This window comes from Heterocephalus glaber, unplaced genomic scaffold, assembly GCF_053883595.1.
Source record: "Heterocephalus glaber isolate CG9 unplaced genomic scaffold, H.glaber_assembly_v1.0 deba00000122, whole genome shotgun sequence".
NCBI lineage: Eukaryota > Metazoa > Chordata > Mammalia > Rodentia > Bathyergidae > Heterocephalus > Heterocephalus glaber.
Genome location: NW_028258138.1, coordinates 71,454,613 through 71,481,331, shown reverse-complemented (window position 1 = coordinate 71,481,331; position 26,719 = coordinate 71,454,613). Strand labels below are relative to the sequence as shown.

The following is a 26,719-nucleotide window of genomic DNA, read 5'->3' as shown; positions in this document are numbered from 1 at the left end:
TGGTTCATTTTGTCTGCAACTGGAATTGCTACCCCTGCTTTTGTCCAGGTTCCTGTTGTATGGAGTATTGTTTTCCATACTTTGACTTTCAGGGTCTGAATTTCTTTTTGAGTTAAAAGTGTTTCTTTTTTTTTTGGTACCGGGGATCGAACTCAGGACCTTGTGCTTGTGAGTCAGGCAGTGACACCACTGAGCTAAATCCCCAGCCCAGCGTGTTTCTTGTATGCAGCATATTGTTCCGCCTTATTTATTGATCCATTCTGACAATCTATTTCTTTTGATTGGTGAGTTGAGACGATTTACATTGATGGTTATAACTGCTATGTATTGACTTATCCTTTTCATATTATTTTCCTGTTGCTGGTTCCATTTGTTTCCCTTCTGTTTATTTTATTTATTATTATTATTATTATTATTATTATTATTATTATTATTTGGTACCTACAGGGAATTGAACCCAGGACCTTGCACTTGCGAGGCAGGCAGTGGCATCACTGAGCTAAATCCCCAGCCCTTCCTTTTGTTTAATTGCTTGCCTTTTGTGGTGGATTCATTCTATTTGGATTTATGGAAATTTTTTTTCTAGACTATCCTTCAAAAACTTTTGGAGTGCTGGTTTGGTGGCCATGAATTTGTTCAGATGTTCTTTATGATGGAAGTATCTTATTTCTCCATCAATTTTGAAAGAAATTTTGTGGGCTTCATCAATCTGGGTTGGGATTTTTCTTTTTGGGCTTGAAAAACTTCACTCCAAACTCTTCTTGACTTAAGGGTTTGAATTGAGAAGTCCACTGCGATTTAGATGGGTTTCCCTTAAAGGTGATTGGTTTCTTTTCTCTATCAGCTTTTAGTCTTTTATTCTTGTGTTGAATTTCTGGAATATTGACTGTTATATACCTTGGTATATATATTTTTTTCTGATCATGGCTATTTGGAGTTCTAGATGCCCCACTTATCTGTGTGTCAAATTGTTTTTCCATGCTTCAGAAGTTTTCTGTTATTTCTGTGAACAGGTTTTTTATGTCCTTTGTGCTATCTTCAGATTTTTCCATTGATTCCAATTAATCTTATGTTATTCTTCTTTGCAACATCTACCATCTCTTGGATTGATTTTTTGTGGTCCCTTGGTATTTTTAAGAACTCTTTCATTTGATGATCAGTAATCACAAACCTGTTCTAGATCTGATATTTTACTCCACATTAGTTGATTCCACTGCATATACTTTCAGTAGAATTTTTAATCTCCTGGATACCTGTTTGAATCTGTTTTATGGAATTCAGTTCTTTTTTATGTTCGTCATTCGTGGTTTCCATGTCTTTTCTCCACTCCTCGTTTTTTTTTTAACCTGTATATACTCTAGCTTTACTAACCATGTTCTTCATTATGATCATCATCTGTTTAGTTATTTGTGTAATTATTTTGATTTTTTTTGTTGTTCTTTCGTAGTGGACTATGTCATTGTTTGTGATCCCCAGACAATCTCAGTACTGGCATACAAGGAAGAACAATCGCCACAACAACTATGTCACCTTGGCTAAAGTAGTACAATCTGTAATAATAGTAGCATCAAGCACAATCTAAAAAGTGAGGAACTGTGATAACTATTAATTTGTCACCTGTAACCATAGTGCAAGATTTATAGTTATATAACAAAATCTAAAAGAAATTAGAAAATTTTATGCAGTAAGTATCTACTCAGTAGAATGATATTACACTGAGGGGAGAAAATTCAAAAGGGGTAAGAGAAAAAAAGTCGAGAAATGAAGAAAAAGAGATTAGAAGCAAGGCTGAAGGACAAAGGAAGCTTACCCAAGCTTCAGGAAACTGGTGAAGACAGGAGGGGAAGGAAGAAGGAAAAAAAAAAGAAGAACAAAAGAAAACAAAAAAACTGAAAACAATATTCACACTTACGAAAAAACAAAAACAAAAAGAATAAAAGAACTGAAGGGAAAGAAGATTTATGATTTCAAGCCTATGGTTATGTTTTGAGTTCTACTGTTTTGTGGTAGTGTCCAATTCAGGATATGTCTAGGCTGTTATTGTTAGACAAAGGAAGGAGACAGAGCCCAGATCCATGCTAGATGATTGAAGCAAAGCTGCAGTAGGGTTAGGGTGGGGTGCTGATTCTGGTGCTTTCAACTCCACAGAAGTTCAGGCTGATCCTGACCTCTGGTTGGGGCCTGAGTTCTTCAGCCTACAATACTCTGGGTGTCTCTTGCCAGCCTTTCCTGGCTCCCTGACCTTGGACATCACATTTGTCCCTCACCCAGTTATTGTGGCTTTTTAACACTGAGAGCCCTGAGATGAAGCCAACCCATGACTGTTCTGAGTACCAGGTTCAGTTGGCCCCTCCCTAAAATGGTACCTGGCCAAGTACCCTCTCCAAGGGACATGGCAGTCATTTGGATTGGAGTCACTTAACAGTGGTTGTAACACACAGCATCTCCTGCTCCGTTCCACTGGTGCATTTCTCCCTGAAGGCCTCTGGAGTCACCCACCATCAGTGTCTCTGTATATTTGATCCTCCTCTCTCATGCTGTGAGCCAGGAGCTGGAAGGAAAGTGCAATTCCCCCCCCCCTTTTTTTTTTTGCATTGTGGTCTGTCTTCTTACTTTCTCTGTGGGCTCCAATTTTCCCTTCAGATCCTTCCTGGGTCCTGGAGTTGCACCTCCCTCCTTTTCTTCCCCATCTTGTTATTTTCCAGTATCTGGATTCCAGATCTTGGAGAAGTTGATTTGTTGCTGTTTCCATTCCACCATCCCAGAAGTCCCCTAGTGGCATTTTGAAAAATTCATTTTATATTAGTACATGTTTGTAGTACATAATGATTATATTACACATAGGGAGTTGGTACATGTACATAACATGTTTCAGTTCTTTTCTTCATCCCCTCCATCCCCTTCACATTTGCAAAAGATTTTTTTAATTTTGAGTTTCTCATATAAAAGTAGTAATATGATATTAAGCTTAGTGTGTTTGATTTATTACACCTAACAGTATAGTCTCAGGTTGCATCCATGTTCCTATGAATGCCTCATTTGTCCTTATTTATGGCATAGTAGTACTCCTTTGTGTAGAATACCACATTTCCTTTATCCATTCATCTGTTGATGAGTGTATAGGCTGATTTCAAGATTTAACTATTATAAATTGTGCTGCTATGAACATGAGTATGCATGTATCATTGTAATATGATATCTCTCTACTCTGAGGAAAATACCAAGAAGGTGAACTTAAAGTTTTCAGTTTTTGAGCAATCTTTAGACTGATTCCCATAGCAAATGTACTAGTTTACACTTCCACTAACAATGTAGAAGGGTTCCACTATCCCTGCAGGCTCTCTAGGATTTGTTCTTGATTTTTTTTTTTTTTTTCTTTTGGTACCAGGGATTGAACTCAGGTCCATACAGTTGCCAGGCAGGTGTGGTGCCACTGAGGTAAATCACAGGCCCTACCTGATATTGAAATAGTCAGGATTTTTATATCTTATTGGTTCTTCTTTGGTAGCTCATATTTATGTAGGAATTTATCCATTTTGTCTGAGTTCTCCATTTTGTTAGAGTACAGCTTCTCAAAGTAGTTACAAATGATCAATATATTTTGGCAGAATTCTTTATGATATTGCCTTTTACATTTGTAATTGCATTTATTTGGGTCTTTACTTTTTTTTGTAAGATTGGCTAGGAAGTTTATCAATTTTGTTTATTCTTTCAAAGAACCAATACTGACCAATTGACTTTTGTATTTTTTTCAGTCTCAATTTCATTAATTTCTGCTCTAATATTTATATTTACTTATAATTATATTATATTTATAATTTATAATTTTCTTCCTTGTCCTAGCTTTGGATTTGGATTGTTCTTGTCTTTCTAGGACCTTGAGGTACATCTTTAGGTTACTTATTTGGGTTCACTCTGTTTCTTTGATGTGGTCACTCACATCTACAAACTTCCCTCTTAGGGTTACTTTCATTGTGTCACATAGGTCCCAGTATGTTGCACTGGCACTATCATTTCATTCTAAGAACTGCCTGATTTCTTCCTTGATTCCTTCTGTGACTCATTGATTATTCAAGAGGGTATTGTTTAATTTCCATGTGTTTGCATAATTTCTGTGGTATCTTTTGCTGTTGATTTCTAGTTTCACTGCATGTTGATCTGATAATGTACATGGGATCATTTTGATTCTTTTGTATTTACTGAAGCGTGCTTTGTGGGCTAGCACATGGTCTATTTTGGAGAAAGTAACACGTGCTGCTCAGAAGAGTGTATATTCTGGTTTTTTTGGGTGAAACTCTGTATGTATCTTGAGTTCATTTGTTTCAACGGTTGGTTCTACTCTGGTATTTCTCTTTTGATTTTTGGTCTAGTTGATTTGTCTGTGACAGTGGTGTTTTGAGGCACCTGCTTCATTATAATTGTTTGTGTTTGACTTTTTGTTCATTACTGTTTGTTTTATGAAGTTGCATTTGCTGGTGTTTGATGGGTATATAATTGCTATCACTTCCTGTTGAATTGTTTCCTTAGCCAATATGTAATGAACTTCTTTGCCTTTTCTGATCAATTTTGTCTTGAAATTCACTTTGTGTGACTTTAAAATGGCTACTCCTGCTTTTTTTCTGGGTTTTCATTGCATGGAATATTGTTGCCCATTCTTTGATTTTTAATCTGTGAATTTCTTTTTTAATTAAACGTGTTTCTTATGTACTACTGTTTATGGTTTGGGTCTGGATGTTCTCCCAAAGCCTCATTTGGTCAGAGGTAGCTGAATCTGGAATGTGTGATACTGGAATTAAGGGTTTGTGATTACTAAACCACTACATGTGAGTGAGTGTTTTAGTACTGCCCTAATCCCAGTAGTCTAGATGGGATAAAAGAGGCAGAAAGATGCTTTGAAGGCCCCCTTGTTGCCTTTGCTATCTTGTGCATGCCATGTTGTTTCTCCTCTGTGATGTCTGTTTGCCATTCCTATCTTGGAGCCAGCCGACTATGGACTCAAATCTCTACGAACTGTAAGCCAAATAAACCCCTTCCCCTCCAACTTTAGGTGTCAGGTAATTTGTCTCAGCAATGAGAGAAAAGTAACTAACATAACTACATATTGTTAGGTTTTGTTTGTTTGTTTTGCTTTTGGTACCGGGGTTCAAACTCGGGACCTTTTGCTTGTGAGGCAGGGGCGGCACCACTGAGCTAAACCCCTGGCTCCATATTGTTAGGTTTTATTTCTTGGTCCACTCTGCCAATCTGTGTCTTTTGACTGGGGATATGAGGTCATTCACTGACTGTTATTACTGAAAGTATTGACTTTTTCCTGTCAATGCATTATTTCCCTGTTGCTGAGTTCCTTTTTTCCTCCTCCTTTTGCTTAGCTGCTCACCCTGCCAGGTGTTATTTATTCTATTTGACTTATTGGCACTTTTAGCTTCATTGTCTCTTTTTAGGATATCCTTAAGAGTTTTTTGTAATGGTGGTTTGGTAATCATGAATTTCTTAGGGGGTGCTCCTTGTTATGAAAATATGTTGTTTCTCTATTAATTTTGAAGGAGTTTTGCAGGATATATAAGTCAGGTTGGAAGTTGTTATCTTTTAGAGCTTGAAACACTTCACTCCAAGCCTTCCTGGCCTTTAAGTTTTGTATTGAGAAGTCTGCTGCAGTTCTAATGGGTTTACCTTTAAATGTGATTTGTTGCTTTTCTTTAATGGCTTTTAATATTTTGTCCCTGTGGTGGATTTCTGGTACTTTGATTATTATGTGGCAGGGGTAGGTTCTCTTTTGGTTATGACTATTTGAGATTAAATCTTTCTCATCTATCTGTATATCTATTACTTTCTCTATATTTAGAATGTTTTCTGGTATTATTTCTATAAATTTTTTATGCCATTTGTGTTATCTTCAAATTTTTCACTTATTCCAATTAATCTTAGATTACTCTTCTTTTTGTCTTCCAGCGGCTGGTGGATCCATTTTTCTTGTTCTCTTGTTTTTAAGGTATATTTGAGTAGTTAGTCTTTGAAAGCATCCCTGTCTTCTAATTTTGAAACTCTGTTCTCACATTGGTCTCTTCTGTTTTCCATAATTTCAATATAATTTTTAGTCCCTTTGATTTCTGATTGAAACCTTTCATGGACTTTAATTCTTTGCTACACTGGTCATTTTTTTTTGTATAATTTTGTTTAGCTTAGCAAGGTTTTCATTAGTGTCTTCTGAACGTTCCCTGATCCTTGTGTTTATTGCTTTCATTATCTGTTTGGTTATATCTTCTATGATCCCTTGGAGTACCTCTTTGATCTGTTTTTTTTTAATCGCTTCTGTTATCCTTTCAAATAATTTGGCTGTGTGGTTTTTGCCATTTCCCCCCTCAATGCCTGGGGGCATTTGGAGTGGTTGGGAGTTTTGGAAGGCATTTTATTGCCTTGTCTCCTCAGGTTTCTATTGTTTTTTGTGTACCTGTTTTGTGATGAGCTTTGTGGGCCGTTATTGTGTGAAAATTTGTTGCTAGTTGGAGATAGCTTATTTAGTCTGCTTTTTTAGTGATGCACTTTGGGGGTGGCTAACTATTGTTCTTTGCCTCTGCCCCAGGATCTGACCTCAGCCCCTTTTAATTCAGGAGGGGAGGATGCAGTACATTTTGCACAACACGCAGTTCTCTGGGAATGGACTGCAGTACTGTTAATATCACAGAGGGAATCTGAGTGTTGATACATGGAAAAAACCCATTAATAGCAACAATTATGTGACCCTGGCCATGCAGATAGAGCAAATCAGCTATAGTAGATATGTCTGAGACAAATTGGATATTGGCATACCATAAAAGCCAATAATATAACTCCCTTAACCACAGGAAAGAAATCCATAATTACAGTATAAACATTAAGACAACCTAGATATTGACATATAGTTAATATGCACTAAATGTAACAGCTATATCTCCACTAATAATAGACTAGAATTCAATGGTAATTATATAGAGTTAACTATCTAAAGATTGATAGAGGTTAATGGTTCTGTTATTGAAGATATAGGGTATTGGGAACTGGAGAATGCAAGATGATGATTTGAAAATTTGGACTATATGCAATGAGGAGGAGAGAGAAGTGAGAAAGAATCCTATTAGTGAATGGAAAGGTAGCTGTAGAATTAGATAAAGCTAATAGACAAAACAAATAAATAGAAGAAAGAAGAAAAAAGTGAGGAAAAAATGAAATAATATAGTTTAAAAAGTAAGAAAAAAATTAAAGAAGAAAGGAAAAAATGGAAAGATAAGAAAAAGAAGTAAGGAGAAAAAAATGAATTACAAAAAAAATAAGGAAAAAGGACAAAAGAAAATTTCCCCAACTCCAATAAACCAGTGAAGAAGAAAGAGGAAAGGAAAAAAAGAAAACCCCCTTCAAAAATTTTCTGGTGGTGATTTTTTTTGTTTTTGTTTTTGTTTTTTGAGAAGGTCTTGCTTTGTAGTTCAGGCTGGCTTCAACCTCATGCTGATTCCCTTGGCTCAGCCTCCCACAAACTGGGTTTACAGGTGTGTGCCATCATGCCTGGCCTCTCTGTGTTTTTGAATGAGTGGATTCCTTCTGGGATCCCAATTTTGGAGTCTAGCAGTTCTCAATTTTCTTCACATAGCCTGAAGGCCTGTGGTTTTTCAAGGTGCCTGTCTTCTATCCTTCATTCCTGAGGCCCCTCTGTTTACCCAGGCTGTGGCAATGTGTAAGCTGTGTCCCCACTCATGCCGCTGGTAGGTAAGGAAGACAGTCAGACCCCAAATCCGGGTGGGATACAGGCAGTGGGGTGAGGGCTTAAGTACTCCATGCTGATATTTTCAAACTCAGCAACTGAAGTTGGGCCTAGCTTTTGCAGTGGGGGTGGAATTGATCATCTTTTTATTACTGTGACCAAATCACTGAGAAAAACAAAGCAGGAAAGATTTCTTTCATCTCATGGATTCAAGGGTTGGCCAACTCCATTGGTTTTAGGCCTGTGTCAAGTCAGAAACATTGTGACAGAAGTGTGTGGCAGAGGAAAGCTGCTTACCTCATGGCAGGCAGGAAGGAGAGACATGGAAAGTGCCATAGGTGAAAGGGGCTGGCAACAAGATACACCCTTCAGGGGTCAGTGACCTATTTCTTGCAACTGGGCCCTACCTTCTAATAATGCATTCAGCTATGAACTCATCAATGAATGAGTAGGATTAATCCATTGATGAGGTTAGTTCCCTAATGATCAAATCACTTCTCTAGGCCCCGGCTCTGAACATTGCTGAATTGGGGATCGAGTCCTGATGATATGAGTAAGAGTTTTCAAGGGATACTTCATATTTAAACCATACTCCTCTACTTTCTTGTGTGATGCAACTGGAGTCTGTTAAATAAATTGATTTAGTTGTACAGGAAAAAAGACATATAAATGTTATCTGACAGTAATATTTTAATTTTTATGTGTATGGAGCTCTTCATAAAAAAGTGAAGACTCAAAAAAGTTGTTAGACTCATCTAATATTTTCAGAAATGTCAGTAAGTTATGAAGAAGTGACAAGACAAAGGGAAAAGTGTTTGATCTGATAGGGTCAGTAAATCATGAGAAGTAATGGGAAAAGTAATGGAAGAGAAAGTTGATTTTAGTAAGATTAGTTTGTGCTGACCCTGTCTGACAGCCAACCTTTTGTCTCTTGTGATAAGGGTTGTTCTCTTAGTATGGGAGAGGAGAGGAGAAACATGTTCACAAGGGGAAATCTATGTCTCACTTTTAGTTTTAGGCAAATGGGGGAGAGGGCAGAGAGCTCTCTCTATTGCTTTCTAATTGTCTTTAGCTCAAAATAGTATTTATACAAAGTAGTGTATTTTGGGGTAGCATATCCTAATTTCTATCCAAAGTTCAAAAAATAAAAGCACTAGCCACAGTTCTGTGGCTATAACCACCATATCTTAACTATCATATGCTTGCTTGCTTTCTTTCTTTCTTTCTTTCTTTCTTTCTTTCTTTCTTTCTTTCTTTCTTTGGTACCGGGATCGAACTCCGATCCTTGCACTTGCGCAGCAGGCGGCGAAACCACTGAGCTAAATCCCTGGCCCTATGCTATCTCTTTTTAAAGAAGTAAGACAACTTAAATTCTCTTTAGCAGGTTCTTATGAAAATGTGTTGTAATTTTGAAAATGTGTGGTTTTTGATTATAGGTGAGAGTATCTTACTTTGTAAGAACTCTGAGAAATCAAAAGGCATAGCTCTACTTCAGGGATCCTTGAAACCTGTTCGCAGCTGTCTGCAAAGACAAGACGGAGAAGTAACTGCCAGTATGATTCGAGCTATTCTGGAGGTAAGAGTTCAATACATTTTCATTTGGTTTTCTGCATTAAATTAGTAGAACTTTAGTATATCTTTAAAAAAAATAAGATCATTGTAGTCCTGGCCTTCTCAAGTCTGAGTCTATTTATATGAATATATGAACATGCAATTATTAACCTAGAATTTAATACAGCTAATGCTGTAACAGTCTGTTTCAAAACAGTGGTTAAAAGCCAAATGCCAGATGATTCTTTTTATTTTTTATATATTCTTTTTTTTTATTTAAAGAAAAGATGACAAAATGGACCATAGTTTCTCCATCCACATAATACCTGTTGAGATTAAAATAAAATCAATTAGGGCCGGGGATTTAGCTCAGTGGTTCCTCCGCTCGCCTTACAAGCGCCAGGTCCTGAGTTCAATCCCTGCTACCAAAAAAAAAAAAAGAAATAATAAATAAATAAATAAAAATCAAGTAACATATAAACATTATTGGATGTTTACAGCAACACAGAAAAATCTAAAAAATCTAAAGTGACAAAATAAAACCTTCTCCTACTCAGAGCCCTCAAAGGTAATCCCTGTTTAGCGTTGTAAGTGTTCATTCAGCATGCTTTGGTAGTGGTTTCAGTGTTAGTAGTAGTGGTACTGTACTTCTACTCATACTTTTTTCCCCATTATCAGTTTGAAAAAAAATGAAAATATTTGATAATATTAGTTGAGGAAGGGTGTTGAAAGTAGGCACTTTCATACACTGCTGAAGCTCTTTCGGAGGGCAACTTCATTCTATCCTCTAAAATTAAAAATGCACCTACTAAAAATGGAAACAAAGTCTTTGTAAATAGGAAAGGGTGGAGGGGGTGAAGGGAGGGTGGGGGAATGGGGAAAAAATAAGAACCAAAATACATCATGTAAAGGTACAAGATCCCAACGATGAATGTAACTGTATTGTATACCTAAAATGTACCAATAAACTTAATGGAAAAAAATGCACCTACTTATTTGTCTAGCAGTTTCATATCTAGGAATTTTACCCAGGGATATATTTGTGAAATTAAATCAAATTAAATGTATAAGAATGTTTATTATAGCCCTAATAGTAATAAAAAAGATTAGGAAAAACTCAAATGTCATTAATACTAAATAAATTTTTGCAAAACCATGCTTTGTGGTCATTACAAAGAACAAGAGAGCTCTATTTACTTTTTTCCCTTTTTTATTATTAGTATATGATATTTATATATGTGATACATAATAAATGTGGGGAAGTGGTATATATATATATTGCATCTTAATTCTTTTTACTTTTTACTTTCCTGTTTATATGTGTCCAATATATATTAAGTGAAAAAAGGCAAGAGGCAATTTAGTATATATAATAAGACAGTTGTGGGAAAATACTATCTACAAAATGCAACCAGCTTCATAGTGTTTTTGCACGTATTCCCACCCTTGTTGTGGGTGGGAAGTGTTCAATAGTAGCATTCTTTTATGTCCATGTATTTAATTTAATTTATTTATTTATTTGGTACTGGGGATCGAACTCCAGTCCTTGTGCTTGCACAGCAGGCAGCAAAACCACTGAGCTAAGTCCCCTGCCCTACATCCATGTGTTTTAGAGGAAAGAGAAAAAGAATTTGTTTGGTTCATGGTCATAAACCAATACTACTTCCTTTGTATATGTTGTTAGTTCTAAAATTTTAGATGGATAATGATTCATTTACTTTTGTTTCTAAGAAAGTATTGTATCTACTTTTTTTGTTGTTGTTGTTTTATAAGACAGAGTCTCATTATATAGCCTAGGCTGCCCTTGAACTCACTAGATAGCCCAGGTTGACCTCAAATCGGAGTGATCTTCCTGCATCAGCCTTCGAAGAGCTGAGATTATAGGTGTGAACCACCGCACTAAGCTTACATCTACTTTTAAGGAAAACTTTTCATATTACCAACATCTATAGTCTACAATTTGCAGCAAGTGATGATGGAGAAGTTACTAAAGAGGGCCAGGGATTTAGCTCAGTGGCACCATGCCTGCTTCGTAAGCGCAAGGTCATGAGTTTGATCCCCAGTACCAAAAAGAAAAGTTACTAAAGAGAGTCTGTACATAAATTTCTGAGAATATTTTAATATATATCACGAAGACCTGCATACCTTACAAAAAAGCTACAGAGCTTGGCATGGTGGCTCACCCTGTAATCACTTTGTTTTTTTTGGTATGGGGGATCGAACTCAGGTCTTTGTGTTTGTGCAGCAGGCAAGGAAACCACTGAGCTAAATCCCCGGCCCACCCTGTAATCTCTTAACTCTGGGAGGGTCAGTTAGGAGGATTGCAAGTTCATGCCCAACCTGGGCAGTTTAGCAAGACACTGCCTCAAAATAAATAATGAAAACAAAGGGCTGGCTGGGGATATAGTTCAGTGCAAAGGTCTTGGGTTCAATCCCCCTTACTGCAAGAAAAAAAAAGTTACAGAAATTTTCAAACATTTTTTATCAGATAATAGTCAGTGGAATGGCAAGTACATCACAAGATATGCAGATTTATGCTTCTTGCACATTTTTGGCTGCAAGTATGAAAGAAAGGAAGCAGGGAATTCAGAAAAATCAAGATTCTGTTCAACTTGGAGCGATTGAAGCCTGTGTGATGTGGCTGCTGGAAAATGAATTTATCCAGATTACAGAACCCAGTGACGCGACAGAAGGTAAATGTCAATTCTCAGTTGCAATTTTCTCTTTCATCTTTCACTCAACTTTTTTCATGTTACTCATAAACTTCTGCACACTGGATAAGGATCTCTTTGTAAAATTTATCAGAGCTGAGATGGTTAATTATGAAGTACAGAAAGACCATGTTTTGTTTTATTTGATTTTTAATATTTGCTCTGTTTCCCCACCACAAACCAGGAAATGCATATCATCCAACACATCTTGGTACAGCTACTCTTTTTTCTTCACTTTCTCCAACTAATACCTTAGATATTTTTGCTGACCTTCAAAGAGCGATGAAGGGCTTTGTTTTAGAAAATGATCTTCATATTGTCTATCTGGTAAGTTCTTTTAACTGCTATATTTGTGAAATAGGGAGAAGAGATGTAAATAGACTCCTGACCATCAAGGATAACCTAAGGGAATATCTTGCCTGTTTTGCTTGACTGGGTTACTGGTGGTGGGAGCAGAGAAGAAGCAAGAAGAGAGTTGTTCCCAATGATAAGCTAACTGTTCTAGTGACCTTTTCCTTTGCTCTATTTTCTCCAGCCTCCTTTCAAAAAGTATTTGAGGCAGTTTCTAAAAATATTTATTTTACAACATATACAAGAATAGCAAAGGACAATAATATCAGAAAATTAAAGATAAACCATAATGTAAAACTCATGCAGTGGTTAAACAGGCATATTGTTTGGTCACATTCAGTTGCTCTTGCCAACTTCAGTTCTGAATTTCCTAACAACTAAAGCAGAGAGAGACAATTGACTTGCTTTATTAGTATTTGCAAGGTAAAAAATATTGCATTTTACTGCCTAAGAGAAATTTAGACCTAAAGTGATAAACTGTGACATATATATATATATATATATATATATATATTTTTTTTTTTTTTTTTTTTTTTTTGGGTACCGGGGATCGAACTTGGGACCTTACGCTTGCGAAGCAAGCGCCGGAACCACTGAGCTAAATCCCTGGCCCTGTGACTTATATTTTTGATAAAATCTGTAAAATAAATGTAACTAGAAAATTTAAGTTTGTTTACATTTGGTTATCCTCCATGAATATAATAAAGATTTTGATAAGTTGGATAAAGTTTGAGGTCATATTCTCTAGCAAGAACCTAACTAGAAATTATTTGTCCATTAAGACCAGATTCGTGCACTTTATTTTTATTTATTTATTTGTTGTTTCCAGGAATTGAACTCAGGGCCTCACGCTTACCAGACTGGTGTTGTGCCACTGATCTACATCTCCGCCCCTCATGCACTTTAATAAGTAAAAAATGGGGGATAAAATTGAAAGTTACATTAGAATGAAAAAGGCTTATCATGAAATCTCCTTCAATAAAAAACACTATACTGAGCAGAGAGAAAATGTTTAGACTACCTTTGTTCCCCTATTATAGTTGACTTTAAATATATCAAGAGAAGAAAAAGGAATTATGCAATTATATGTCTTTTATATATACTTGTAGAGTTACCTTTATTGGGTCTCTTTTTCTGTGTGTAATTGCTATTTGGGGTTACTTGCTTTCAACCTGAAGAGCTCTTTTAGCATTTAAGTCAAGTTTGTTAGTAAATTTTTCTGATTTTGTTTGTCTAGGAATTTCTCTGTTATGTCTTTAGTTTTGAAAGATAGCGTTCCTTTATATAAAATTCTTGATTGACAGGTTTCTTTTCTTTTTTTTTCTTCAGTAGTTTGAATATGCCCTTTCCTTGCATTATGGCTTCCATTGTTTCTGATGGGAAGTTAGCTTTTAATCTTGGGTTCTTATTAAGTACTGTGCTTGTTTTATTCCTTCTGCTTTCTTTTTTTTTTCACTGTATAGATATTTTTATTGTATACATATTAGGTACACATATTAGGAATAAAAGTCCTACTCTTAGAATGAGAAGACAATTAATAAACAGAATGAACATAAGACTAAGTATGTGTTCTTTAGATTCATATTTCACATGTAGTTATTAAACTGATCTTTTAGTATTCACTTATTTGAAACTGTAGAGTTGATAGAGGATGCATGCCATTTAAGTATTAGTTTGAATCTTATAAAACAATTTTATTGGTGGTATTTGTGGGAAAACTTTACTGTATGCCATAATCATGTCCCAGTGGACATGATTTAACAGTGAAGGTTTTATATTATGGAGAAGAAAGCAAGTGTAAATATTGGTTATTTTAGAAATGCTAACTAAACTACAATGATTAAATGCATATTTCATTCCCAAACTCTAATATAGTTTATAAACTATCAAATGAAGTCACAAAAGTTAAAATTTTAACATTGTCAACCAAGCTGCAAAAAATAGAACAAAAAAACTCTGATTAGATGTAAAGTTTTTATTATTCACTAAATTTAGCACCTTTTTTTTCCTCTTACACTTCAAGAAATACCTCAGTTAGACATAGGGTATCCAATTATATCCAGTTAACTACCTTTCCTTTGCAAACTCAGTTATAATCAAGAGACAGAGGCAAAAACAATAGATACAGACTGTCACAGAGGAAGAGACAGAAGAGCCATAGGCTGGTCAAGGGATGCAACAGAGCACAGCAGTCTGAATAACATGAGTTTGGTGGAAAAGTAAGCTAAACCCTGTATATTCTAATACTTAAGGGATTACCTCTACACATTACAATTTTTTACTTTTTTTTTGTTTGATGTTAGGTATTGAACATAGGACCTCAGGCATGCTAAGCATGCACTCTTATCACTGAGATTTATTCCCTGTCCAAATTTTTTGGTTTTTTGTTTTTGATACTGGGTCTCATTAAGTAGCTCGGGCTGGCCTTGAACTCACAATTTTCCTGCCTCAGCCTTTTGAGTGCTAGGATTACAGGCATGTTCCACTATGCCTAGCTCTCAGCCCTAAATTTTGATTTTCATGCTAATCAAATCAAGGTAAAAAAAGAAGAATTGTCAGTATTTTGTTTAAAGGCAGGGAAGTGTATCATAATTTTTTGAAAGATGCCCATGTAATATAAATTTTATCTAGAACACCTCATTTTCTGATGATGCATCATTACGGTACTGACATTTAATAAAGCGAACAAGTTAACATTATAACAAATCTATTCATATTTAAGGAACATGGTAGACAAACTGATAAAATTTACTTATCTTAAAGAAAAACTCAGTCTGTTGACATTGACTTAATAGGATTAGCTTTCCACACATAGATGAACAACTCCTATGATATGAAGGTCAATATAGGATCTTACTTCCATGAATACTTAGGTACCTGGCCAACTCCAGGTTCAAGGGAAATATGAAGCCACACAACAAAACACCCCAGGAAAAATAAAATCCCTCACTCCCTTCTGGAATTTCGTTTCTCCTCTGTGGTATCAGTCTCGGAGAATATAGGGCACAGTGCTACATTAGGGCGGCATACAAAAGCATCAGTTTCACCTAACTCTGATAACTGTTCCAGTGAAGACACACAAGGATAATGGTCTTTTAACATATCTGGCAATTTAGAAGTTTTCTCTTGAAGACGTCGAGAACGTCTCACTGGTGTTAGAAACTCCAGCTCTTTAAATGCAGAATTTGTTTCATTAAGTTGGATCTTCTTTTTTATACTTTGCAAATATGGTGTAGTAGATATGTTATATTTAATTAACCAACTTGATCTATTTTCTGTATTGGGGTTTTAAAACTGTCAGGTGGATCTTTTGTTTTGTCGTCTTGCTGTTTTTCACAGTCTTGAAATACCACATTTCTAATACGTTTATTTTCTACTTCTGGTTTTCCTGGCTCTAGATTAACACCTGTATCTTCAATGTTGATTTCTTGGATTTGTTCCTTGGTTCTATCAGCATCTTCAATGTTTTTTCCACAATTACTTTTTTCTTGATTCTTCATTGTTATAATATCTACAATTGTCTGTCGCATCTCTTCAATAGGCTGAGCTCCTGCCAGAATAGCCTTCTCATAGATTGAGATAATATTTTCAATAGGACTTGTGATTGCTTCAATTCGGATAAGACATATCCAATATTTAACAAGTTTTTTAGCATCTGGAATATTTTTAATCAGGTCATTCAGTGTGGTCATTATTTCTTCTTTTGGGCATCCCTTATTAATCAGGTTCAGGCATTCAGAAAATGTCTTGTTGACTTTGTCAGTGAATAATCTTTGTTCATCCTCTTCTGCCATGGTGGTCCAAAAGGACCTAACTGGATTTTCATTTTGTCTCTCTGGCTCAGGCTGGGTAACGACTGAGTTAGGAGGCCTTCTCAGCACTCTTCCTTTGCTGGCTTTCCATTCCCTCAGATGAGCTTTTCTCTCTTCTGCAGTTTCCTTGGGCTGAGCAGATCTATCCACAGTAGTTTTTGCTATGGTATGTCTTCCTTGGTCAAAGGTTTTTGACTTTTCTGTCAGTTTAGTAGTAGTAAATGAAACTGGTCTGGCTACAGGTTCAGATGCTATGTTTTGGGATAATGCCTTACTTGTTTTTATGTACTGAGAAATGGTTTTGACACAAGGTAGAACTGTTTTTGATTGTAATAGTCCTTTTACAGGAGGTTTGTTTCGTACAGTGACATTGGCAGAGGTTCTGCTGATGTCTTGTTTTACCCTGTTCTGGATGTTATTGTGGGTTCTAATGGGAGGCTGTGCAAGTTGTGTGTTCTGAGATGTAGTGCTCATAAATGTAGTGGTAGTGGTCATATTTGAGGCTCTATCACTTTTTAATGTTACACTGCTGGAGTTCACCGACTTAGGCTTTGTGTCTTTAGAGATAGCAGTTGAAAGTTTCTTTGTTGTTGCAGAACTCTCATCTTTGACTTGTAGAGGTTTTCTGAATGAATTAACTTTAGACTGAACAATGTGGCCACGATAACATCCTAGTACAGGTTTCTTGAACATGTTAGCATCTTGCTTTGGTTTTTCTGCAGTTATCTGTTTCTTTTTATCATTATTTTTAAGATGAAATGCCTGGCTTAGTGTCATATTTTGATTTAGGGAATCATTTGTAATTGGTAACAACTGCAGAGTTTGATTATCATCCTCAAAATTATGTGTTTCAGTTGCTGTAGTAGAACTGGTTAATTCATTAGAAGGCTTTAAGGGAATACAATTCTTTTCCATTGTTGCATTTGTGCGTTCTGAATGTCTTCTGATATTTTCTTTATCTGCCATTTTTGTTTTAAGTTTCAGAAGTTTTGTCCCTTCTTGGACCTGGCCTTCAGATGTCATCGCTCTATTACTGGAAATCTGATTTTCCTGTTTATATGTCAAAAGTGATTTTTGTTTTAACAGATGTTCCTTAAATTTTTCTGTTCTTTGCTCTTTGAAGGAAGTCTGGGCTCTCTGACTCGGAGGCAGCTGCAGATCCTGGGGGACGACCGGGGTACTCATAGCCGACGGCGGCCCGGGCTCCCTGCAAGGGCTCGGACTCTCTCAGGCTGCCCGGGCCACCCACTCTCCTTCTGCTTTCAAGACTTTCTTTTTATTTAGTGTTTAACATTTTGACTACGTTACATCTTGGTGAGGATCTGTACATTTAGCCCACTTGGAGCTCACTGAATTTCTTGGATATGTAGATTCACGTGTGTCATCAAATGTGGGACATTGTTAGCCTTACTTCCTTCAGATACTTTTTCTATTTCTTTCTGTCTCTTTCTAGATTCATTATGTATGTGTTGGCACAATTGATGTTTCTTACATCTCTCTGAGGCTCTGTTCACTTTTCCTTCCCTCTCAAGTTGTATAATCTCTATCAGTATCTCTTCATGGTTGTTTATTCTAAATTATACAAGTTTGTGTATATGGTTGAGCTCTCTAATTATTCATTTTAGTTATTGCGTTTGTCAACTTCTAAACTTCTTTTGATCTGACCCTGATTTTCATACTGTCCTCCTTATGCATATATTCTACTTGATGAGACAGGGCATCATGCCTTCTTTTACTTCTCTTAAGCATGACTTTCTTTTGTTCTTTGACAATTTAATAATGTCTTCCTTGAAGTTTTGTTTGCTTATACTAACATCTGGACTCTTTCAAAGTTTATTTTTTCCAACTTTTTTTCCCCTGTATTAGGACATACTTTCTCTTTCTTTCATGTCTTATTATTTTTTGTTGAATCTCGAACATTTTAGGTAACATATCAACTCTGAATATTTGGTACTATGAAATCCAGTTTGTCTGCTTGGTGGTCTCTTTCTTTTGTTCTAGTTGTTTATGAATAAATGTTGAGGGCTTGTGTTACCTATGAAGTTTATATTTATATATTTATACTTATGTTCCTTTTGTAATGAAATAGTTTTCTCTTTTGTTGGTTGGGTTTTTTTGGTGGTCCCAGTGATCAGACCCAGAGCCTCATGTGTGTTAGGCAAGCACTGTCCCATGGAGTCAAATCCCTAATTCACTGTGATGTGATTGTGTAGCCAATTCATGATGCTGCTCTCCTCTTGTAGGTTACACCTATGTTTGAAGATTGGACGACTATTGATTGGTATCGATTTTTTTGTTTATGGGAAAAGTTGCCAACTTCTATGAAAAGGGTGGCAGAGCTGGTGGGAATTGAAGAAGGGTTCTTGGCTCGCTGTGTGAAAGGAAAAGTAGTAGCCAGAACTGAGAGACAACACCGACAAATGGCCATCCACAAAAGGTAAACACCAAGGAGCCTGGGCTCTGCAGTATTCAACACAGCGTTGGGCATACAGTAGATGTCCAGTTTATTGTAGACACTTTCACTGTCAAAAAAAATTCACAATTTTGGCTGACTGTAGTAAAATTTTCAGTTTTTTATATTTACTGAATTTATTGATATTTGAGTTTCTTCCTACAGCTTACAGTTTAGTAGTCATTACATATGAAGCTCTTTTAAAGTAGAATTTTTATTTCCCTTTCTTGAAGATGTGAATCAGAACTACCAATATGCTGTGGCTTCATTTGGGATTGTGCTTTCTAGCACCGTTAGGTGTATGTCAGTACCAGCAGGGAAAAGATAAGTAAAAGATTCAGATGGAATTCGGAATAGTAGTACATGTCTGTAATCTCAGCAGTCTAGGAGGATGAGCAGGAGGATCACAAATTTGAACCCAACCTGGACAATTCAGTGATGTAGTGAGACCCTGTCTTGAAATGAAATGAAATTAAACAAGTGCTGGGAATATAGCTCAGTGTGGAGGCCGTGAATTCAATCCCCAGTCCCGAAAAAAGAGAAAGGAAAAAAAAATCAGATGGGAAAATTGTATAAGTATTTACCTTTGAAATATAGTAAAATTATTTTTTTGTACTACAATATTTATAATACAGTCAAGTTTATATTTTATAAGGATTTATACCCTTGGATTACTCAGGTCAGTGTTGTTTTTCAAATTGCAACTGGATTTTATAATCATATTCAGTCATTTTATTGAAATATGATTAGATTGTCATATAACTATGTATTAGGTCTTTTAAATTTTTGTGTTATCATATTTCTTCAACCATGTCTTATTTATTGAAATTAATTAGCAGTGCTGAAAGAAAGGTCTTTGTTGTTGTTGTTATATTGATGCTAGTTCTTTGCTGTAGTACTGCTACATGTCAGAACTTACTTTGTAAAAATTGATCTCTGTCATTATCCACCAATCCTGTGTTTCCTATTAGGAATCCTCAGAGTGTGTAAACTGTTACCTTATTAGTTCTTATTTGGTAGGAAATACACATTGTACTTTCATATTTGACCTAGTGATTTCTTAACATATTTTGATGATTTATTTTTAGGTTTTTCACCAGTCTTGTACTATTAGATTTAATTAGTGAAATTCCCTTAAAGGAAATTATTCAGAAATACGGATGCAATCGTGGACAGGTTCAATCTTTGCAGCAGTCAGCTGCTATTTATGCAGGTTAGTTAAACAAAAGGTTTCACATTTACTTAAGACTGTGTGGTTTGAGGGCATTAAGATGGGCCTGGGATTTAGCTCAGTGGTGTTGTGCCTGCCTCAAAAGCACAAGGTTCTGAGTTTGATCCCGGTACCAGGAAAAAAAAAAGATTACTTTTCTTCAAATTCCATTATACTGTAAGCGTCTCTAAAATTGCCTTCATTTTGTAATCTCTGTTATCAGATCTAAAACTATGGCTCCTCTGGGCCCAGTACTCTACAGAGATATGGCAACAAGCTGAGAGTCTGGGCCTTATTTCCCTCCCATTGCTGAGCAACCTGGTGACAGAGTCCCCCCACCCCCATTTTTTCTGTTGCAAGAAGTAACCAAGTTCTCAGTGGTATTTCTTTTTCCAAAGTACTGATTAATATATGTTGAGAAAAATAATGACATATGGAGAAGAATTTGTGGATTCTGTCTCACTGTTCTAAATATTATTTCTTCTCTTAAGAAGCACTAGTGTGCCATAATGTGTGAAACTCATATCCCCTAAACTAAGCAAACAGGGAAATTCTGGGTCTAATTTGACTAAGGGATCCTTCAAGCCATTAGGGAGGAAATGCTGGGCTACTAGAAGCTGTATTTATATGTGTAAGAGTTTTGCTGTGAAGATATGTGCCTATGAGGGAGTGCCAGAGGGGACATCAAAGGTCTGAGATTTCATTTAGGGTTAATGTGACTCTCATAATGACCTGGCACTTGGTTGCCAGAATTCTTTATTTCAAGAGGGTGTAGTTGCTGAGCTGAGTGAAGTTTCTTTGAAGAAAATAGCATGGGAACTTCATTTTTTGTAATTCTCTCAGCATTTAAATATTTAAATCAGCTCTCATTTTCCTCTAGGTAGAAAGACTCCTTTACCTTTTTATTAGAGTTCTGTCTTCCTTAAGAAAGTAAGAAAGAGAGAAAGTGAGAGGGGGATGGACTAGGATTATGTCTTTTTTTGTTTGGTTTGTGTTTATGTGCTCTACCTCAGTTTTCAAATGGTAAATTTCAAATTAAGAATAAAAAAAAGATGCTATGTAATGCATTTAGCCCTTTTATTATTTGACTAGGCCCTCAGTATGAGCCTGCTCCCCCCCTCCCCGTTAATTTATCCCTTGGGCCTTGTTAAACCTTATAATTCTGCAGGAAAAAAAGGAACCCCCAAAACGTATCTAAGAAATGGATAATTGGTTTATAAGAAAATTTTAATTCAATACTTATTCTGTGAATGTTCTAGGGATGATTACAGTGTTTTCCAGCCGTCTGGGCTGGCACAACATGGAGCTGTTACTTTCCCAGTTTCAAAAGCGTCTTACCTTTGGTATCCAGCGGGAGCTGTGTGATCTGGTCCGGGTGTCCTTACTTAATGCACAGCGAGCCAGGTTCCTCTATGCTTCTGGCTTCCTTACTGTGGCAGATCTTGCTAGAGCAAATGTTGCTGAGGTGGAGATGTTTCTGCAAAAAGCTGTGCCTTTCAAAAGGTAAGAAAGTCCTCTGTACACATATGAAATGACAAGGCATGTCAGTTTTTAAAGTAATAGATAGAATATTAAAATATTTTCCTCTTAGATAATAATCTCATGACATACTTGGTGTTAAGTGGAAGGAAGAAAATATGCTTCCTTTTCCTTCATGAGGATTACATTTTATTTTATTCATTTTATACATATTGTGTAATTGAAAAGCCATTTCTAAAACGATCATAATGGTATAGATTGAGTGACTATACTGTCAGGTAAAAGGGCCGAAGACCAAGACCAGACCAGGCCACAACAAGCCTTTATTATGGGAATAGATCTGCCGGGCTGTCTCTGAACAAAGGAGTGACAAAAGAAATATGGCCAGGGCATTGAGAGTCTTTTATAGAGACTGGGGTGGGGTTTATAGGGGCAGAGGTGGGGTTGAGTGAGGTAATGACTAGGGAATGGAGGAGCCCATGATGTCACTAGGTGGTAGGAGGTGAGCGAGTATTAGGTTACTTTCTAGGCAGGAACAGGGGCATACTGGGAAGAAGGGTTTCTTCTTTGGTGGGAGCAACCATCTTGGCATGATGTCACACAGGGGAGGGGGCAAGGCACCATAGGAAGAGGGCAGCTACTGTACATAATAGCTGCTGAGGTGGTGGGAGACCTATCATATACCGTACTGATGCTTTCTGCTTTGAATTTTAATTCTTAACATCTAGGCTCAGCCTAAACTTTCCTTAGTCATGAGTACTTTAAAATGTGCTCTTCTGAAATGTTTTTTGGAACGCTAGTCCCTCAAAATAGTTTGTGAAGGGACAATTCCTTGACTATTTTGTGTGTGCATGTGTGCATGTATGTAGAGGAGGTGTTAACCAGTTCATTGAATGGGGTGAACTCAGCATAAAATCAAGGAAGAGCTTCAGACTCATTCTACTATGGAAAATCAGGTAGATCTTATATTGCCTTCTCCATTTACCTTTTCTCTTTTACAAACTTAAGATTTGACATGGGAAGGGGGCTGAGAAGTGAAGAGGCAGAAAATTGCCCTCATTAGTGGCATTTGTTTCTGTGTCTCTGTTAGATGTTGAATGCTGGCCTGTGTTCAAATTTTGGCTCTTACTGTAAGGGCTTTTTTTGTTGTGTTTTGAGGAGCATAGCTTTTTACTATACCTTCACTAGTGAGAGCCATAATGCTACATAATGGTATAATGAAAGTCAGGTTTCTAGTATTGATGAACACGGGCTCTTTTGGAAGTGAATGTCTTTCAGAAGGGCCTATTGTCTGTGAAAGTGAAAAGGTAGCCTAGAATTAATGATAGGTTTGAATGCCTGTAGAAATTTAACTGCGGTGGTAGTTTTCATATTATTATATTTTTAAATCAGTGCTCTGGTTATACGGTTCCATATATTTTTTTTTTTTTTGGAACCAGGGATCGAACTCGAGTCCTTGCCCTTGCGCAGCAGGTGGCGAAACCACTGAGCTAAATCCTCGGCCCAGTTCCATATGTTTTTATAGTCCGTCTCAAAGTTGTTTTTTTTAATCCCTTAAACCCATATGATTTTAGTATGTGATTGCAGTGCATGAGTTTTGTTAGGCATGCATGTGGTGTCATCACAGAAATTTCTGGTCTCACTTTTTGATTGCATTAGGTCATTACATATTTGTGCTTATTTTATTTTATTTTTTTTGGTACCAGGGATCGAACTCTGGATGTTGTGCTTGAGAGGCAGGCACCGGAACCACTGAGCTAAATCCGCGGCCCGGTGCTCATTTTATTAGATAATTTAAGGTTATATTTTCAAATAATTAAAACATTTGTAATAGTTTTTAAGAAAATCTTTTTGGAGTATATTTTATACTTTTTAAAAGCGAATATATTTTAACCTTTTTTTGATAACTGTCAAATTAGGTAAGCCCTTTGTCATTATTCTAATATTAATTATTGTATTGTATAGCAGTGTTATTGACAGAAGCTATTGAAATGTGTAGATTTTCAACCTGCTGTACATTGGTACTGTGCTCTCTGACTTGTGATTTTGCTTTTCTGTCATTTTTCCTGTGTCAGCTTTTCAGCTGATTAGCTGGTACTTCTCATTGCTCTTATTTTCAGCAGTCTGTTCCTATTCTGTAGGACACAAAGACTGAAGGAGACATTGTAGATTAAACATTTTCAGCTTTTTGGCACTTGTCACCTCAATGTATTTGAGAATTAGGTCTGTTTTAGAATTAGCAATTTTGTCACTTTGAGGAGTTCCTCTGGCTGAAGTCTACATAGAATGTGATTTAAAAACTGCTTCCAAAAGTATTAGGCACTTCTGGAGTGTCTGATTTTCCCAGAATCTTTGGATACACACATCTATGCACAGAATGGTCTTGATAGTTATTGAGATAAGAAAATCACATGTGAAAGTGTCTCTGGATGGTAACAGCATACCAAAAATGATTCATAATCCTGAAGAAAGTCTTCTGAATCCTGCAGAAAGTTTTCTGAAGGCAGTATACATTTTTAAAAGCTCAATTGAAAAACTTGTTTGTTGTTTCTAAGCATATCTTGGGGATTACTTGTACGTTATCATGAGGTTGTTGCTGTCATGACTGTGCCCCTTCTGAAAGCCTGGTACCTTTATTGATCAAAATTAGCGATGCCAGTAACTTTATGAACCAACATCCCGTGCTTCATGCAGTACACCAAAGAGCCAAGATTTATCCTAGGGTATTTCAAAAAATGAGTTAATTTTTTAAAAATTGACCAATAAAAATGTATATTTATCATGTACCACATATAGTTTTGAAATTTGTGTTCATTGTAGAATGGCTAAGTTGAGATAATTAAAACATATATTACCTCACATCCTTACCATTTTTTTGTGTGGTAAAAACACCTAAAAATCTACTCAGTGATTTTCAGTAATACAGTTTTATGTTATACAGTATTCCTGGGATAGTCTCAGCAAAATATCTAACGTTAATTTAATCATAAAGAAACATTAGACATACCTAAATTGGGATATACCCTGCAAAACAATTTGCCAGTGCTTTTCAAGAATATCATGATCTTGAAAAACAAAGACTGAGGACTTGCTTCTAATTAAACTAGAATAAAGACATGGGCCAACTAATGTGTCATCTGATTCTAGATTGAGTTAGAAAAAGGACATAAATGAAACAGTTGGTGAAATTTGAACAATGTATATTCAGTACATATAGTATTGTATTAATGTTAATTTTCTGGGTTGAAATTTGTGTATCTGGCCAGCCTGTTTCTTTTTAGTGCTTAGTTCATTAAAAGCCGGAAAATTCGTCTCCAATATTTTACCATTTCCAGTTATCTGCAGTGAGTTACCCTGTGCATGCATATTTTCATATTATTGGAAATATTTTATCAGGATGGATTCCTAAGCATGAGATTTTGGAAGTTAAGTGCATAGGTAGGTAGCTTTGTTAAGAGTCAAAATTGCCCTGCAGAAGGGTTACAGCAAGGTGCCTTCTCCCCAGCAAGGAACTGTAAGGGAGATGGGCACATTTAGTTGACCCATCTCTCTCTCTTCTTTCTTTTTTGGTACTGGGGATGGAACTCAGGACCTTGCGCTTGGGAGGCAGGTGGCTGCACCACTGAGGTAAATCCCCTTGACCCATCTCTTTATTCGGTTTTAATTAAAAACAGGTCCTCAGTCTTTTTTTTTTTTTTTCAGGATTATGATATTTTTGAGAAGTACTGGCAAATTATTTTGCAGAATATATCCCAATTTAGATTTGTCTGTTTCCTTATGATTAAATTAATGTTAGATATGCCAGTCAGTGCCAGTCATCTCAAAGCCTCACCAACAGAATCAGTCCATTGTTAGAGCTTTTAATTTCCCCAGTCTGATAAGTAAGACATTGCATCTCAGTGTGCTTTTAATTTGCACTTCTCTAATTTTGAGTGATGGTGAACATCCTTTTGTGTTTTAAGGACATTTTTATATCTTTGTGAATTACCTGATTAGGTTTATTCCTTATATGTCTAAGGGATTTTGTTGTTCTCCCTCAAAGATTTTTTTTTCAAATTGATTAGTATTTTTAGCACTTTATTTGATATGTTTATTTCAAACATTTTCCTATAATTCATCAGTTGACTTGATTTTCATCATGTTTTTGACAGGCAGTATTATTTTTCTTTCTATCTATCTATCTATCTATCTTTTTTTTTTGAGACAGGATCTTACTCTATAGTTCAGGCTGGGCTTGAACTCACTATGTAGTCCAGGCTGGCCTCAAATTATTTATTTTATTATCTATCTATCTATCTACTTATTATTTATTTTACTATATGGTCCTCTTATAATATTGTTATGGCTTGTGTCTAGATGTCACCCAAAGCCTCATGTGGTCATAGGTGGAGCTTTTCAGAGGGGGCTGGATCTAGAGTATGTGGTGCTGGGATCAAGGGTGTGTAATTACTAAGTCAATCCACTGATTGGTTTGGCATAGTTCTAGCTAGGATTAAGTGTGTGAGTGCTACACTTGCCTGAGGGCGGGTAGCCTGCATAGAATATAAGGGACAGAAAGAGGGCCAGTGCGCTCTCCCCTGCCTGCTTGCCATGGACTAATTCTTCTCTGAGATGCTCCTGTGCCATACCACCCTGGCTTAGAGCCAACCAACTATGGATTGAAACCTCTGCAAATTGTAAGCCAAATAAACCTTTCCTCTTTGAACTCTGGGTATCGGGTATTTTGTCTCAGCAAGGAGAAAAGTAACTAAAAGAAATATCCTCTACATGGTTATTATTTCTGAAGGCTATTGATTTTTTCGTGTTTTTTTATCTTGCTACTTTCTGAATTCTTTCATTATTTGAATCACTTTTGCCATTGTTTCTGTAGGATTCCTGAGTACATCGCTATATTCCCTGATGAGATTGGGCGAAATCAGGGTGGCATGGCTGTAGTCAATTACTGTGTAATCTATAAGTAGAGATATTTTACTTCTCCCTTACTGGTCCTTATGTTTTTATATGATTTCTCTTGCCTAATTGAATTAGCTAATATCTATAATTCAGTCTAGGGAGGAAGGGTGAAAGGAAAGAAAAACAAGAAAAAAAAAGAATAGAAGGAAAAATGGAAACAAAGCTTTTGTAAACAAGGAGGGGAAGAGGTGTTGTGAAGGGGAATGGGAAAAAAAGAAGAAGCAAGATATATTATGTACAGGTACAAATTCCTTGTGATGAATGTGATCACTAGGTATAAAATGTACCAATAAAATATATTTTCAAAGATATTGAACATTTTTGCTTTGTTTACTGATTAAAGCCAGAAATTATGAACAAAATAGGTAGGTATCTTTATTGAGTCAAAGTTGCCCTGCAGAAGGATATATTTTGTTCATAATTTCTGGCTTTATTGCATTACAATCTAAGTGTTATTTGTAACATTTC

At 36.2% G+C, this 26,719-nt stretch overlaps 1 protein-coding gene and 1 pseudogene across 4 annotated transcripts in view; one reads left to right on the top strand and one right to left on the bottom strand.

The window, feature by feature from the left end:
- The window catches only part of Polq (DNA polymerase theta), a 158,658-nt gene that overhangs the window by 45,414 nt on the left and 86,525 nt on the right, over positions 1-26,719 (top strand). For 3 of the 4 annotated variants that reach the window (XM_087209112.1, XM_087209108.1, XM_087209121.1), the window contains 6 exons: positions 9,169-9,308; positions 11,772-11,976; positions 12,179-12,321; positions 18,401-18,594; positions 19,698-19,822; positions 21,079-21,322. In XM_087209112.1, coding sequence (XP_087065238.1) covers positions 9,169-9,308; positions 11,772-11,976; positions 12,179-12,321; positions 18,401-18,594; positions 19,698-19,822; positions 21,079-21,322 — 1,051 coding nt within the window. The remainder of the gene's footprint in view (positions 1-9,168; positions 9,309-11,771; positions 11,977-12,178; positions 12,322-18,400; positions 18,595-19,697; positions 19,823-21,078; positions 21,323-26,719) is intronic. The other variant, XM_087209115.1, reaches the window with a different exon arrangement.
- LOC147830479 (cytoskeleton-associated protein 2 pseudogene) lies at positions 15,011-17,736 on the bottom strand (annotated as a pseudogene).